This window comes from Vombatus ursinus, unplaced genomic scaffold, assembly GCF_900497805.2.
Source record: "Vombatus ursinus unplaced genomic scaffold, bare-nosed wombat genome assembly UNPS02014825.1, whole genome shotgun sequence".
NCBI lineage: Eukaryota > Metazoa > Chordata > Mammalia > Diprotodontia > Vombatidae > Vombatus > Vombatus ursinus.
This window is the reverse complement of record NW_020954603.1, coordinates 6,832,948-6,850,682: the sequence shown is the minus strand read 5'-3', so window position 1 is coordinate 6,850,682 and position 17,735 is coordinate 6,832,948. Positions and strand designations below refer to the sequence as shown.

At 49.9% G+C, this 17,735-nt stretch overlaps 1 protein-coding gene across 2 annotated transcripts in view; it reads right to left on the bottom strand.

The window, feature by feature from the left end:
* Positions 1-17,735, bottom strand: part of EIF2B3 (eukaryotic translation initiation factor 2B subunit gamma) — a 105,590-nt gene that overhangs the window by 1,527 nt on the left and 86,328 nt on the right. For both annotated transcript variants that reach the window (XM_027837925.1, XM_027837928.1), the window contains exon 11: positions 4,543-4,646. In XM_027837925.1, the coding sequence (XP_027693726.1) occupies positions 4,543-4,646 (104 nt within the window). The remainder of the gene's footprint in view (positions 1-4,542; positions 4,647-17,735) is intronic.

Here is a 17,735-nt window from a genome sequence, read left to right as displayed (position 1 = left end):
CCCTGGTCAACAGCTTAGCATTAGGAACTGATGATGTTTTACTTGTCAGTGGCAATGATAAGAAAGAGGGTAGAGTGCTTCTGTCTGCCTTGCATTTTGAGGACCACTGGGTCTTTCCATCTGACTTGAAGCTAAAACTTTCCATGAGTGTCACCTCCCCCAATGAGAGCGGGAGCTCCTTGAGAGCAGCGGCTGTCTAGCTTTTCTCTTCGTATGCCCAGCACTTACACAGTGCTATTGGTTACAAAATGAGCACCTAATCAACACTTTTCAAGCCATCCACCCATCCAACCAGGCTTCCATCTACCCACCCACCCATCTGTGATACCTATGCCTCCCTCTCTAGTCACTGGGGACTCTGAACAGGGCTGTTCTCCTGTGCTCTCTCCAGTTCAGCCTTCACTTGCTGCCAGAATCATCTGGCCATACTTCTCCTTCGTTCCCAAAGCCCTTCTGCAGCCCCATCTCTCATCATTTCTCTCCCTCTTGCCCCCACAGTAAGCTTAGAGGCAGCACTCCCACAAGCCTGCTTGGCTATCCCGGATGTCTGCGATGGTCTCTCTGCCCCTTCCTTGTTGCCAGCAGAATTCCTACCCAGTTTTTACAGACCGGTCACGAAATGACAGTAGCTCAGGTAGAAGAGGGACCTCTTCCTGACCAAGAACACAGCAAGGTCCTGATTAGTGTAAATAATGAATCCCATAAAGTAGTTACATCCCTCAAATTTTGTCATTGCATATTTTCATTAGAAACAATGACCACATCTCACATTTAATTATAATTTCAAGTACCGAAAATTCAAATGCTGAAGACCCGACACAGGATTTGCTACTGGCATTCATTGGGACCTGGCTGTCAGTCCCCACTCTATGGTTCATTGACTTTCATTGAAAACTGAAGGAGGAAGGCTGCCCCCAGATGGCCTCCTCCACTCTGGCCACCTCGGATGAGGAAGACTTTCAGTACCTCAAGCCCAAGTTGCTCTGCCTGGACCTTCCCCCCACTGCTCCTAGTCGTGCCCCTGATGCCCAACATAACAAATCTAAGCCCGCTTCTATACAACAGCCCTTCAGAGACATCCACTCCTGCATCTTCTCCTCCCCAGGCTGGACATGCCCCATTCCTTCCCCAATCCTCCCCTGGCATGGTCCCAAGACCCTTCATCATCACGTGGTACCTAGAACCTAGCCTGCCCCACTCCCTATTAGTTCTGTCTGACTGATTCCTCCCCTCCATGTACTCTCAAGGCCTGCCACACTCGCCTCCTGATTCCTGCCTTTGCACTGGCTGGCCCTCAGGCATGAAATGCATCTTTCCTCATCTTCTCCTCTTGGAATTCCTGGGCTTTCTTTCAGACTCAGCTTAAACACCATCACTTGTTACACCAAGCCACTCTTGACCCCATCCCTCCAAACCCCGCATCTTCATGCTGTGCTTCTTCTATATGTACTTTTCTGTGTCTCTGTTGTCTCCTGTTAGACTATAAGCCCCCTGAGGGCAAGGCCAGTTATACTTTTATATGTACCTATTGCTTCTGTGTATATTGTAGGAGCTTAATAAACGCTTGGGGACTGACTGATTTCCTGATGGAACCCCAAGAAGACAGGGACCATATCCTTTCTAAATTGTAAACCTCTCCCACTGCCAAGCACCACTCTCTGTACCTCACAGGTGCCTAATAAGCTGAGGCAGTAGGGGGGAGAGAACCCAAAGCCTGGCCAATCTGTTTCTGAAGGTGCCAGAGAGATTCAAGATCCTGGAAGGGAATTAAGGAATTTCAAGGTTCAAATTGAGGCAACCAAAGTTGGTGGCTGAGGCTGGCAGGCTGGGTTCCAAGGTGGGCTCAGCCCCCAGCCTACAGTGGCTGCTCAGGCAAGAGCTGCTGGCATGCTGCCCCCCTCACCGCTGCATCCCCGGAGTCTGCTGCAAGCTCTGCCTTCTACGAGGAGGCCTTCCTGAGCCCCGCAGAGGCCAGTCCTCCCCACCCCCTCGTGACCCTGCCTCTACTTATTCATGCATGCTCTATCTCCCTCGATGGAACAGAAGCTTCTTAAGGGCAAGAACGGGTTCACTGATGACTCTGTGTCCATAGTGACTGGGCACACAGTAGGTGTTTAATAGATGCTTGCTGATGGTCTGAATCTGGAGTCCTTGGCCCTCTGTGGGAATCTCTGCTCTGCGACTGTCACGCTGTGATAATGTGGGCAGCTGATTCCTATGCCTGTGTGGGTGATCGCCATACTGCTGCTCTCAAGAGGGCTAATGTAAAGAAAGGGAGATGTGCCTCCTAGCTCAGCAACCAACTTCATGGCCAGGACTCTCCCAGAACTCCAGGAAGGCTGGGGTCAGGCCCTGCACTGCCCACCTCAAGTCTGTCTTAGTCCAGCAACGGGCATAAGCAGCTGCTGTGTGCCCAGGTCTGGGCTAAGTGCTGGGGACACACAGAAAGTTAATAAGGTCTCTGCCCTCACAGTCCAACGGGGAAGACAATATGCAAACAGCTATGTACAAACAAGACTGACACAGGAGAAATGGGAGATAGTCAAGAGGCAGTAGCATTAAGGGGACTGGGAAAGGAGGAGGGACTTAGCTGGAACCTAAAGGAAGCCAGGAGGGAGACACCGCAGGCCTGGGGCACGGTCAATAAAAATGCCTGGAGTTGCAAAGTGTCTTGTACGAGGAATAGGAAGGAAGCCAGTTAGTGTCAAGGAATCACAGAGAACGTGAGTGTGTGTGTCGGGTGGGGGGGGGGAGGGGGCCTGCACCGGAGTGTAAGGTAGAAGAAGGCCCAAAAGGTGTGTGGGGAAACAGGTTATGAAATGAAGAGCCTGAATGACAAACAGGACTTTGCATTTGGTCCTGGAGGCCATAGGCAGCCACGGGAGTTGACTGAGTATCGGGGTAAAATACAGTTCAGAGCTGCACTTCAGGGAAATCACACTAGTAGCTGAATGGAGAAGGGACTAGAGTGGGGAGAGGCTCAAGGCAGGCAGACCTGCTGGCAGCTACTGCAATACAAGGTGAGAGGTGATGAAGGCCCGCACCAGGGTAGGGGTGATGTCAGAGAGACAGAGCTGCGTTCAAGGGACACTGCAAAGGGAAAATGGACAGGTCTCGGCAACAGCTTAGATGAGGGGTGGGAGGAGGGTGGGGAGGAAGTAGGGGGGCAGCTCAGGGGGGCAGCTAAAGAGCTCTGCTTTGGACAAGTTCGGTGGAAGATGTGCACAGGCCGTCCAGTTCTAGATGGGAGACTGGAGGTCAGCAGAGGGGTCAGCCTCAGGCTGGATAAGGGAAGGCTTGGCCTGCTCGGCCCCCAATTCCCCCCACAGCTCTGGCATGCTGAAATTAAACCCAGGCAGGCAGGCAGGCAGGCAGGCAGCTGCTGGGCTCTGGACACCACAGGAGGCTGAGGAAGGGAGGGTAGCCCAGGCCCCAGGCACTGGCCCACCAGGGAGCTGGGGCCCTGAGAGGCAGCCCTGCACGGTGTTACTCACTCCATTACATCCCCTAATTTAGAAACCCTTTATACCAAATGGGAAACAGTCCTTGGCTGCCCCAGAGCTGCTGTTCTGCTAGACTGGGAGGAAGCTGCTGCCTCTGGGAAGGTGGGGCTGTGCGGTTATGCTTTTCAAAGCATGAAGCATTTCAATACAAACAAAAGGGGCGAAGAAGGAGGTCCCAAATTCAATGCTGGCAGAGAAAGCAAGAGACAAACTAAGCTGGTAGGGGAAGACAAGGCTGTGGGAGAGGACGGGATAGGGATGCTTTGGATTTCTGGAAGCATCGAAGACCCCCCCATTTCTAGGTCACCTAAAGGCTTAGGATGAGAGGTAGAGGAACCATGGCTGGAATGTGGGGACCCCCAGTTATATTTTTAAAAACTACTCATGCTGGTTTCAAGAGAGCCCACAAAACCTCCTCCTCCTTCTGCCTGGTTGATTCCAAGCTGAAGATGGCCTCAGGACACCTCTACCTCTGGGAACTTTCCTCCCAGAACCCAGACTAGAGTGAGAAGGGGTCTCTAAGGGTATCAAGTCCTCCTTCCCTATGCATAAGCTCAGCCTAAGCACTGCAGGGAAGGATGATAAGGTTGTTGTGGAGGGATTCCTGGGGAGATGCTGGGCGGATTAGGCACCTGAGATCCTGACTCTGAAATTCTCGAAGGAGCTTCAGAAGAAATGCACTGGCATTACTGGGATTCTTTTCTGGGCACTTTTCCTCTCCTGGGGGAGCAGGAGGTATGCCTAGTGAGGGATTAGGCACCTCACTACCTCCCTGGCAGCCATCAGCCCCTCAGCCACATATCTGTGACAGTGCTGCAGCCACATTCCAAAGGAGGCTGGAGAAGGTCAGGCAGGCTCACTGCCAACAGAATCTCCCTTCCTTCAGACCCTGCCTTCCTATCTGGCCCCCATTCTCCTTTCTGACACTGACATTGCACTGGCCTGTGTGTCTTGGTAATTCTACCATGTCCTACGTACTCAGTCATCTCTCCCCCACTTCCCCCCACTCCAGCCCTTCTAGGCTGCTTCCAGGTCTTACCTTTGGCTTCTATCCGCTGACCACTCCCAATGAGGCAATCCTTGACATCTGCACCTTTCTCGATGACAGCATTGTTACAGATCACACTGCCCTGGATGCTGCACCTGTAACATAGAGGCTTGGTCACTGGGGAGAAGCCTGAGGTGCCAGCAGTCCAGGGCCAGACTCAGGATTAGTTCCCCCTCTTCCCTTTGGGGAGACCCAAACAAGCCCCGGGTACATGTGCTTGTATGTCCATGTGGGTATGCTCGAACACACACACACACCTGGAAGCCAGGCCCAATTAGCCATGGGCCAAATCCAGCAGACCAGCATAAAGAATGAGCAAAGCCTGAGCTGGGAGGGGGCCAACTTGGACAGGATTTCCAGCTGGCACACCCCCTAGGAACCAGCAGGCTGAGGGAATGGGATGGATTCTAACTTCTGCCCATCAGATGCCTACCCTCTAACTAAACTGGGCCCCAAATGTCAACCCAATACTACAATCTAGCCCTGTCTATTTGTAGCAATCGGGAGACAGCAGATTTTACATCTGGGTCAAGCCCAATCTCCTCATATTTGCGCCAGCCAGTGAGGGCTCCCTGAATTGTACTGTTATACAGCCACCTCAGGAGAGGCTACTGGCATCGGAGAAGAGCAGCTTTCAGGCGGAGAAATGACCTTTATCATGTGTGGCTCAATGTCAGTCAATGTCACTTCCCAAAGCCTCACCCTAATATCTCTGTACCCTAAGGCTCTGCCAGGCACAGAGGGGACACAGAGCTGCTCAAACCACTCAAATGGAAACTTAGCGCAATCTTCAGATGAGCTGGGTGAAGACTTCCTCCCATCCTGACTTGTGTATGCATTAGTATGTATGTGCAAGTGGTAATATCCACTTGACTCTCAACATCTGACTCCTAACAGGAGCCACCTTCATTTAGCAAAGAAAGGGGACACTGACACTGTCTTGTGCCTCTAAAGCCGAGGGGTGCACATGGAGTTTCCTGAGCCCTTCCCAGCCCAGGATGTGCTGGCTGCCCCTGGCTGGGTCTGGGCAGCAGTCCTCCTGTGGGGCATCTGAGGTGGTGCTTTAGGATTGCCAGCTTGGATTCAGGAAGACCCAAGTTCTCACCTTGCCCTCACCTTGCCTCAGATACCTACTGATCTGTGATGCTAGGCAAGTCACTGAACTTCCCTCAGTCTTAGTTTCTCCATCTATAAAATGGGGATATAACAGGGCCTACCTCACATGGTTGTGAGAACCAAATGAGATAATGGATGTAAAGCCCTTTGTAAGCCTTAAAGAGTCATGCAAATGTGAGTTATTATCAGTAGTCAGACAACGTGGGTTCAAATCCCAGCTCAGACAGCCCTGTGATCTGGGGCAAGTCACGTACCGCCTCTCTGGGTCTGTTTTCCTCCTCTATAAAATGAGGGGGTCAGACCAGACAGCTTCTGAGGACCCTCAGCCCCAAACCTAGGATCCTGTATATTCCCGCACCAGCAGTGCATATATGTAAGACAGAGATGGGGAAAAATGGGAAGCGGTATCAGGAAGGGAGGGAACTGGCAAAGAGGCCTCCTGACCAAGGAGGCCTGGGGGAGGTTTACAAGGACTGAAGGTGCAGACCACCGAAGGAGACCCCCCCCCCCCCGCCCCGGAAACGGCCCCACTCTCAGGAAGGCCTAGCTTGCTGGCCAGCCTGGCCGGACGTCGCTCTCCCTCCCCCTCCCCCTCCCCCTCCCCCCTGGGCATTGTAAACAACAAACCTCAAAAGAAATCCAGAGACAAATGGACACAGCCTGTAACATTCCAGGCCCTTCTTTATCGCTGTTTTGTTTTTCTAAAAGGTCAGAGATTGCATGAAAGGGGAAAAGAGCCCCAACACAGTCTTGTTCTTGTGTGGGCTGGGTGTGCCTGGCCTGTTCTGGGGGGGAGGCCCAGCTAAGAAGGCTCCATCCCAGGACATACAAGCTGGGGCTTGGAGGCGAGAGCAAGCCTGGCCTCCTAAACCCTATCTTGCCTCTTCCCTATGGCAAAGTAGCAGAGCTAAAAAGCAAAGACTATAGAAAACAAGGGGAAGCATGCAGTCCAGGGCCTGGGAAAATTCCCAAATGAGGCAGGAAGAGTCCAGGAAGCGGAATGATGAACTTCCCAACTGAGGATGGCTTGCAACCAGCCTAGCCCTTGGTGGGGCAGGACCACCCTGGAAAGCAGAAGCTGGAAACTCTGGGCAAACTACGTGTGCAGAGCGGAGATGGGAAGAGGAGACTGTGGCGCCCACATGTGCAGCGCCAGCAGGAATTCCAAACCCAACCCCTAATTATATCCTCCCCATGTTGGTTTGAGGTTCTACAATGAAAACGACAAGCACTTCTGGAAGGAGGGGCTCAAATAATTGAGGTCCAGGCCTCAAGGCTGCTCAGACCCAGGAAGGACAAGCATGGGGAGGCCTGGGGGTCCTAGGTTGGCTACAGGGCAGGCCTGAATGAATGGAGGTCCTGAGGGCTGGGCATATTGCTTGTTTCATCCAGCTAAGCAATTACCTACCCATCACCCCGCCTTGGGGACACAGCAATGAGTGAGTCACCTAATGGGAGACGGGGCAGCTCCAGAGACCCACAGCCGGCCGAGGCTGGAAGCTGGACTGGTGATACCGTCGTCCCCCTGGTCTTAACTCACGCTGACCCATGGAGAATTCCTAAAGCCCAGAAGAGGGCTAACAGAAACTCACGCAAAATAACGAAGCACCATCTGGGCTCTCGATGTTGGTGTCTCTCTCAACTTCCTCCCTCTCACAGCCAGTCTGTGGCTCAGTCTTGTTTCTAGGTGTATTAACCATTGACTAAGCTCCTACTATGTGCCAGGGACTGCACTAAATGCTGCGTCCCTGACACCAAACCCTCAGTTACCCCCTAGTCCAGCCCCTCGTCATCTCTCACCTGTATTACTGCAACAGCCTCCTCCTCAGCCTCCCTGCCCCAACTCTCTCCCCTCTCTACTCGGCCCACACAGCTGCCAAAGTAGAAGTCCCACATTTTTAGTGTAAACATTGTTATTGCTGTCTGTCTTTTTTGTGCCTCTTTTTAAACTATCATCTCCATTTCTGAATATGTTCCGCCCCTTCCTCAAGCTCATTGTCCCCAGAAACAAAGATAAAAAAGAGGGAAAGGCTATGGAGCCAGATCAACCACTCAGCCACGCCTTATCCACTATGGAACATCCCCTCCCTGGAGAGGAGGGAAGAAGAGAAGTTTTCCTCCCTTAGTCCTTCTTCATGGGTTAGCGTTGTTCCTTCCACAGATACTATGTCAGTGGTCCCTGCCCGACTCTGCCCATTTCTCTCCCCATCAGTCCTTAGGACTTCCCACTCATCTAGGAATTTTTCATATTTGTAATTTCCACCGGCTTAGCAGGAGATTCCATTCCACTCGTGAACCACAGCTGTCCATGGATAATTACTGTTTCCAGTTCTTTGCTGCCACAAAAAGTTCGGCTATAAACATTTGGTTGTATGTGTGGCCTTTGGACGGGACTTCAATGGTGTGGCGACAGTCAAAGGGTCTGCACATTCGAATCACATTTAAAACACAATTTCAAGTTGTTTTTCAGAGTGATCAGGCCAATTCACAGCTCCACCAACACCAGTGTATTAGTGTGTGCTTCTTTCCATAACCCCTCCAACACGGATCATTCCCATTTTTTAGTCTTTATTTGGCCAATTTACTGGGTATGAGGTGAAACTTTGGAGTTTATTTGATTTACATCTCTCTTATCGGTGCCATATGGTTAATAGTTTGAAATCAATTTTTTTTTTTGATTACTTGTCCACTGGAGAATGGTACTGGCTCTTAGGATATCTGAGTTAGCTCCTTAGATAAGCTGCTGGCTACCAGACTCTTATCTGAGACATCTATTGCAAAGATGTTTTTTCCCAATTAACAGCTTCTCTTCTGATCCCAGCTGCATTGATTTTGTTGGTACAAAAGCGTTTCCCAAACTGATACTCCACAAGCACAGATCTATGTCACTCTCCTGTTTCGGAAACTTCAGTGGCTCACTTCTGCCTCTAGACTCAAGCACACACTCCTCTTAGGACTCTTTCCCCATTCCAATTACTTTGTATACATTTCATACTGACTTGCTGTTCATGTCCATGCTGTTTTCCCTGGTAAAATAACCTTTCTTTGGAAGCCCAGACAGGCCTGGGAGGGATAACATGGCGCAGGGGAAAGATTCCTGGATCTGGATTCAAACCCTGGCTCTTCCACTTACCATCTGTGGGATTTTGGGCAAGTCCTCCTAGACTAGAGGAATTCTCAAGGCTCTTCCACTCTCCTGGTTCTCCTCCCACCTGTCTGACGGTTCCTTCTGTCTTTGTTTGCTGGATCTTTATCAAGGTCATGCCTGTTAACCGTGGGTATCCCCCAATGCTCTGGATCAGCTCCTTTTCTCTTTTCCCTCTATACTTGCACTTAGTGACCTCACCGATTCCCATGGATTTAATTATCCCAATGCAGATGATTCCCTGATCTGTATATATTCTCAGTTCTAACCTCTTTCCTGACCTCCCTTCCCACATGACCAACTGCCCTTTGAGCATAAATTGGACATCTGATGTCCTAAGCTGAATTCCTTATTCCTCCCCCTTCCCAATCTTCTGTCAAACCTATTCATTTCCTTCCTTTCACTCACAGAGTGACCACACCTCTTGTGTGGACCATAGCAAGCTTGGCTTACATCAGCCCCCTGGTTGGTCTCCCTCCTAAAGAGCAGGCTTGACCACGTCACTCTCCTATTCAGTAAACTTCAGGGATCTCCCTGTTACCTCTAGGACCAAGTACAAAGTCTGCTGTTCTGCTTTTAAAGCTCTTTACAATGTGGCCCCTTCCTACTTAGCCAGTACTTTCCCATGTTGCCCCTCCACACACACTATGAACCAGCAACATTGGCCTTGTTGCTATTCCTGAACACAATGTTCTACCATCTCTGGGCCTATGAACTGGCTGTGCTTCTGCCTGGAATGCCTTTCTCCCTCCCCTCTGGGCTTCCTTCAAAACTCAGCTCAAGCACCACTTTCTGGGGAGGACTTTCCAAGTCTCCCTCCTTCCCCTCCTCCCCACTAGCCTCTTCTTTCTGAGATTATCTTCCAATTACACTGCAGAGATACATATTTTACATAGTTATTTCCACGTTGTCTCTCCCATTGGAATGCAAGTTCCTTGAAGACGGGGGCTGTTTTTTGCCTTTCTTCATATCCCCAGCACTTAACACAGTGACTAACATAGTAGGCATTTAAGAAATACTTGATGACTGACAGCTCATGTCATCCTATGAAGATGATGAAAAATATATCAGAAAACATGGTTCAAGAGTAAGAAATGACAGAAATTTAGATTACACAAGAAGCCACAAAGAGAACATGGTCATATCATGGTCAGACCTAGGCTTTAGGAAAATCACTTTTGTTTTGTTTTTGTTTGTTTGTTGCTGCTTTTTTTTTTTTTTTTGGCTTTTTGTGAGGCATTTGGGGTTAAGTGACTTGCTCAGGGTCACACAGCTAGCAAGTGTTAAGTGTCTGAGGCTGGATTTGAACTCAGGCTCTCCTGACTCCATGGCCAGAGCTTTATCCACTGCACCACCTAGCTGCCCCAAAATCACTTTTGTTAATGAGTGGAGCAAGAATTGAAGTGGGAAGAGACTTGTGTCAGAGAGTGCAATGAGAAGGTTGTTGCAATAATCTGGGTGAGAAGTGATAAGGGCAGTGGCTGTGTACATGGAGAGAAAAGAACATACACAAGAGGTATGGTTAAGTCAGAAATGACAAAATTTAACAAGTGGAGTAAGTAAGAGAGGATTTGAGGATGACAAAGAGAAAATAAGTCTGGGTTACTGGATGATGGGGGCCTTGACAATAACATCAAAGTCAGGAAAAGGAGGGGCTTTGAGGGGAACGAAGGAGGAGCTCTGTTTTGGAAATATTGAGTTTGAGATGCCTATAGGACAAAAGGCAGTTGCTGATTCATGACGAGAGAGAGAGAGAGAGAGAGAGAGAGAGAGAGAGAGAGAGATTAGGGCTGGACATAGAAATTTGGAAATCATTTGCACAGAGATAACTGAATCCACGGGAACTGATGAGATCACTGAGGGAAACAGTACAGAGGGAGAAGAGAACCTAGGATAGAACCTGGAGGCACATCCATGATTAGTGGTCATGATCCGGATAAAGATCTGGCAAAGGAGACAGGAGTGGTCAGACAGGTGGGAGAACCAGGAGAGCAGGGTCACAAAAAACAAGAGAAGAAAGAGTATCTAGGATTAGTAGGCTTAAAGGCTGTAGAGAGGTCAAGGACAAGAATGGTGACAAAAGGTCATTAGATTCGTCCATTAAGAACTGAGGGGCAGCTAAGTGGCACAGTGGATAGAGCACCAGCCCTGGAGTCAGGAGGACCTGAGTTCAAATCCAGCCACAGACACATGATACTCACTAGCTTTGTGACTCTGGGCAAGTCACTTAACCTCAATTGCCTCAAAAAAAAAAACAAAAACAAAAACAAAAAAACCTGGTAACTCTGGAGAGAGCTGTTTCAGTGGAATGATGAAATTGGAAGCCAGATTCCAATGGATTTAAAAGAATTGATAGCAGCAGAAATGAAGGCCCTAGTGATGGGGTCACAACCCCATGGGGATTCTGAAGGAACGTTTGTGAAATGGAGATCTTTGGATTCAATATTGTTATCTATTTCTCATTTTTTCAGGGTCAGGGTTTGTTTAAACAGGTTAAGCCGAAGTGCTATAAATGCAGGCAGTGTCTTCTTGTCTTTCCTCTCTTAACCTCTACGGACACTTCACCCAGATGCTTATTCTGACATAGTTCTGGTTCAGTGACCAGTTTCTTGTCTGTCAATAAACAGGTAATTTCATTTTTGTATTTTCGGCACTTCTAGTCCATCTGCCCGATACCTTCTGCCTCGTTCCTTGTGGCATAGACGAGTGAAGATTCTCAGTAGGCTACAAGGGCTTCCTACCTTCCCGGCCTTCTTATATATTACTCCATCAATGCTTTCTGCAATCTCACCACAATGGCCTGTGTGGTTGCCTTGGCACTGGCGTTCCTCCAGGCCTGGAAAGCCGGCCCTCTTTCCTCTACCCATTGGAATGCCTGGAATTTCCTTCAAGCCTCAGCATGTGCCACCTTCCACACGAAGCCTCTCCTGGTCCCACAGATGCTCATGCCCTCCCTCCCAAATCCTGGAATTCAGTCTGTACATATGACACATCTATTTACGTATGTACAAACTTTCTCCCCAATGAGAAACGTAAGCTCCATGAGGGCCTAGAGTTGAGGCCCTAGACTGTTACTCCTTTGCCTGGCCTATCCCAGGCCCTTATTCAATGATCTCTTTCACCCCTTAACCTAGAACCGGTCTCCTCTGTCTTGCCCCGGGTCTACTTTCTCCAGACTATCAACATCTGTGTTGCTGAATCAGCTGGGCGATCTTGCTGGTGCCTTGTAGAATGTCTCTCCTTCACCTTCTGCAACAGATGTTGGTACATACCATGCAAATGGATTCATGGGAACTGCATGCCAAAGTCATGGCATCAGAGGAAATCACACATCTTGCGTCCCACTTACTCTGCCCGTCCAACTCCTTCATTTGCCTCCTGGAGAAGAATCCGTGACACGATGACTCGGACACTGACTACCACTTCCTTCTGTCTCCTTTCATGTAGGGTCAGCGACGATTTGGTTTGCTCTGCTCCCTCCTATTTGGAGCACTGGCTGCAATGTGTCCTAGAGTCCCCCAATGCTGGATGGGCATGTGGGCATCCAAGAGAAGGAGGGGCTGTTAGAAGAGAATTAGAAGGTTCGCCTGTTTTTCTTAGCTTCTGCCCATCCAGAAGTGTGGCTGCTTGTAAGGCAGAAGTCTTGGGCTCGGCAGAGAAGGGGGTTAGTGAACACAAACAAATCCACTTCAGCCAGCCGAGAAGGACCATAGGACAAGTAGGAACCAACTACTCTGGGGAGGGAGGCCTACTTCCAGCTAAGGGGGATCAAGAGACTCCACACCAGTGTCCTTTGAGCTGAGTAGCACTCACAGTCAAGGAGGGAAGAGGAGGAGGACATTCCAGGCAGAGGGAAGAGTCTAAACAAAGATGGAAAAGGAAGGCTAAAAATCAAGTTCAAGGGAACAGTGAGCAGTCCAGTTTGGATACAACTTGGGGCAGTATAGCAGTAGTTAAGGTAAAAAAAAGTCTGCTTGGATCCAGACTATGGTGGGGCTTAAATATTGGAATCAAGTGTTTACACTTTACTCAAGAAGCAGTGGGAGCCACTAAGGGTGCGTGAGCAAGGCAGCAACATGATCAGTAGTGCGTGAAGATGATGACTTTTGGTAGGACAGACTGGAGTGCAGAGAGTGGCAACGAGAGATGTTAGGAGGCCACTGCCGTTGTCTAGATAAGAGAAGACGAGGCAAAGTCTGAACTTGCCCTGGCAGCTCACGGATGCATTGAAATCACAAAAAGCGTCCTGTCCGGCTCTGCAGGCCATACACAGCCCCCCCATCCATGGTGGCCTGAGTGGGAATGGCTGTGATGGACTCCGCTGTCTTCTCTGAGCCCCAAGCTGTCAGAGGCACCAACCTCGGCTCGGGAGCGGCCTTATGTGCATGGGTAAGAAAATGACACAGCCCACTCGAGTGTGGCTCCTCCCAGCTCTAAGAGGGAATAATTATCTTTGTGTCACCCAAGCCCTTCATACTGGACTCCCCTTCCATTCCACAGACTTTCACAATGCTGTAAAGGAGGTCAATGGGGCCGAGTCTGGATTCTTGCACATCTTCTGGGGGAATTCATTACGAATTCCTTTCTCCACTTTTTGGTCTCGTAACTCAATAAGCTTTCCCATTTTAAAGTCAGATCGTTTGGAACTGAGACAAGAAAGCACAGGCTATGGGAACCAATTTTTCTGCAAATCCAGACCCTCTCCCTCTAATGCTTAGCCCAGATTTAATAACTGAGGGGTGATTAATCCTCAGATGACATTTTAATTACTTTTTCCAAAATTACTCGAGCCACATAAGAATTATCATGAGTAATTAAAATTCAAATGACACCCAATAATTGAGTGAAGTCCATTGGGTGCTGCAGAATGCCTGATCTTATCATCTTGCACAAATGGGTAATTTCTAATGGGTATCCCAGTCATTAGCTACATGGGCTGTGGGTAGCCTTTTAGGCGCAAAGCCAGCAGTGGGGCAGTGCCTGAGATGAGAGCAGGCAGGGCCCCCGTAAGTCCCTCACAAAGCTTGGGGCCTGGGTGTGGAAAGTTATACTAAACACAATGCAGAAGGAAGAGTCAAAGACACACATTCCACATCCGGAATGAAGAAGACTCACCATGACAAAAATGTGGAGAAGGGCTAGAGAAATGGCCTGGCTGATGAATGGCTTACTTTTCATGGCTGCTCATGGAAGGATCAGGCCGACCTCAGCCACTTGGCAGCCGGCAGGGCCAAGAGTAGTCTCGAGGCTGCGCGGTTATGGAACACTAAAGAGAGCCATCTCGTGACAGCCCTTCAGGGCACAGACGAGGCCACTGAGGGCCGGGGCGGAACAATGACCTGCCCAGTCAAGGTCTGACATCATGGTGTGCCTTGGTCTGATTCCAGCTGTTGTATGTCAGCAGCTCTCAGAGCTGGCTGGATGCTCAGCTCCAAAGATTAGTCATACACACTCAGAAGCATGAGTCTGACCCTGTGCCATTTACCATTTTTATCGATGACTGGGCACCAAGTCATGGGGGCAGGCTCATCCAATGCGTGAGTCACACACACACACACACACACACACACGGGAGGGCAGGCTACCACACTAGATGACAAAGTCAGTATGCAACCCAAAAGATCTCCTGGGGCTAGAATGTTGAGGCAAAAGGAGTGAGATGACCCTCAATAGAAATAAGTGGGAAGTTCTGTACATGGGAGTTCAGTTTCCTAAGTGCGAGATGGGGATGGCCTGGATGGACAGGGAGCCACCAGTGTGAGGTGCAAGCCAACAGGATTGTACCCTGCACAAAGAGGCACCAGGCTCAGGGCTAGAGCGACAACAAGACCGCTGTCTTCTCCTCTGGTCAAGCTACACCTCAAGGACAGTGTTGGGTTCTGAGGGCATCATTTAGGAAAGACATTGATAAGCTGGAGGATCCCAAAAGGAAAGCAGGATGGTGAGAGGTCCATGAGGACACCCCAGTGCCTTTCTTGGAGACCGTCTCCAATTTACCCTGGCTATCACTTGTTTGTACATAGTTATTTACAGGTTGTCTCTACCAGGTGTGTTCTCTGAGCAGATCGAGGGCAGCCACATGGTTTAGTGTCTTTCTTGGTATCTGGCACATAGTAGGTGCTTAATAAACGCTTGTTGACATGTTGAGAAGACTTGGAAGGGACTGTGTGAAAGGTTGTCCTGTGGAAGAGGCAGCATATTTATTCAGCTTGGCCCCAAAGGACACTGGGTACAAGTTTCTGAGGTGGATTTAGGCTTGATGTCTAAGTAAAAACTTCTTCACCAGCAAGGCCCTCTCCAAGTGGAATGGGCTGTCTTGGCAAGAGGTTCCTCCTCACAAGAGGTCTTCAAGCAAAGCTGGATGTGAGAAAGGGATTCCTGTTTGAGTAGTATTGGATAGGAAAGCGAGTGGCTCTCCTACTTAGTTCTGTTTTTAAGCATTAAATACATTTAGCTGTCCCACTCATAGGTATTTCCTGCTGAACTCCCTTTAGTTCCCACACGAGCTTTTCTTTATTTTGGCAAAATTATAATCTATATAAACACTAGATCTCCTTTACTCCCCAAATAGAAAACAAACCAACAAACAAAGCAACCCAGACCAAACGCTCCCTGGTAACCAGGAAGAATAATTAAGCCAAGAAATCCCACCCATCGGCCATGTCCAAAAATCTATGTCCCCTTCTGCTCCTCTAGTCCCTCTGCCACAGGCAGGAGCTGGCTTTCCACCGGGGAGGAGAACCTTACATAAATAAGCTCACGGAGCTAATACAGAGCAATTTTACTTGGGGAGAAGGACTAACAACTGGGGGAACTGGAGAGGTCTCTTGTGGGAGGTGGCCCCAGAGCTGAGCCTTCTAACAGGCTGAAATGAGGAGGGAGCAAAAATGCTCTTTAAGGCATCCCAAGGGCTCATCCAACCTCTGTTCAAAGACCTCCAGTGATGGGGAACTCACTACCTCCCAAGGCAACTAACTAATTATATTTTATGACAGTTCCAACGGTTCATAAATGTTCTTTATCTGGAGCTGCAATCTGCCTGTCTGCAACTCCAACCCACCAGCCCTGTTCTAATCCCAGTCCTCCATGGCAGCCCTTCAAACAGCTGGAGGCAGCTACCCCCCCCCACCCCAGTCTTTCCTTTTCCAGGCTTGCATGGGGTGCCCACAATCTTCCCTCGGAGGCCAGGACAGCAGGGTGACCTCATCCTACACTCCTGTGGCTCTCTGATGGAGGCCTCTGTCTCCAGGGGGACAGACGACAGTGCGTGCACACGATCGTCCCCTTCCCCATGCCCTGCCACCTAGACTGTAGCTTTTCCTAAGGCCTAGCCCCAGGCAGGTTAGGCTGGTTTTTTTCTTTAAGAGGAACTGAAACTCTCCCTGAGACTTGACTGGCTGAGGTTGTAGCCATGGCTTCCTGTCCACCTGAGGACAGCAGGCCACGAAGGGCTCCTGACCTGGGATGGACAGCCTGACTAATGGCAGGAGGCCATGCTCAATGCATCATTGAGATGCGCCACTGCGGCTAAGGAAGCCTCCTGCTGCAGGACTCCCAGGCATCCCATTTTGTTCCCATGTCCGCAGTTGGGCCTGCATCATGACCAGCCCCCCATAGGGCGCCTGTGCCTCCACCCAGCCCTCTCAGAACATCTGCCAGGGCCCTGGAGGGGCTCCGATGGGCCAGTGCACATCTGGGCTCTCCACGTGCAATCCACACCCTTCTCTCTGATCACACACTGCCCTGCCAAGCTCTCGAGCCACCTCCAATTTTAATCCTTTCAGAGGGTAGTGTTCCATGGTTCATGCCCATGTATCACGCCTAGGAGAAAACAGAGGATGACTGCAACTAGCATTTATAGAGCTCCTTACAAATATCACCACAAGTCTGACCCTCATAGCAATCCTGCGAGGCTGGTGCTATTACTGTCCCCATTTTTACATATGAGCAATCTAAGGCAGTCAGAGGTGAAGTAACTTGCCCTGGGTTATACAGTTAAGTAACTATCTCAGGCAGGATTTGAACTCAGGTCTTCTAGCCTCCAAGCCCAGAGCTCTTTCCATGGTGCCTCTTAGCTGCCTCTAGATAGATAGCTAAATAAACATTAAGAATGGGACAGCTAGGTGGTGCAGTGGATAGAGCACCGGCCCTGGATTCAGGAGAACCTTACTTCAAATCTGGCCTCAGGCACATAACACTTACTAGCTGTGTGACCCTGGGCAAGTCACTTAACACCATTGCCTAGCCAAAAAAAAAAAAAAAAAAAAAAATGGGCTTCCTCATAGGCAGTGGAACCAACTAGAGCCAGCTATCACCTCGGGGAGATGGAGAGGGAGACCAAGGGTGCTGCCAGAGGCCTTCCGCCTGGGCCTACAATGCTCTTCTGGCAGGGGGAGCTCCTCATTCAATCTGCTACCCTCAGCGCCAGCTCCAGTGGTTAGGGAACGTTTCCTGACCCGGAGCCCCAAACCTCCCCAGTCCCTTCTGGCTCTGCTCCCTGGGGCCAAGCAGAGCTAGCACCTTCCCCAACAGGCTTTCAAAGCCACAAGGCCAATGGCCACCTTCCCTCGGAGCCCCTGCTCGTCTTGGTCATTCCCGCTTGTATTCAGTTTGTCAGCTTTACACCAAAGAGGATGCCAAGAAGTAAAGACAATCCTTTTAGAAGGCACAGGCTTCCTAAGTCCAACCCCAACCCCTTACACTGAACCGTACTTCCCCTTGTAAAACCCTGTTATGAAGTCAATGGCCCTTTTCAATGCTGAGGATCTACCCCAGCCTCCCCCTTCAACCACCTAAGGTCCTCTTTTGAAAGCCAGTCCATTTCATAGGGATCAGCTCCATGGCTGGCAGCTCCTGAGGGGGCAGGTCTGCCATGGTGCTCCCACGGTTCACTGTAGTCCACTGGGCCCGCCCTGGCCCATGC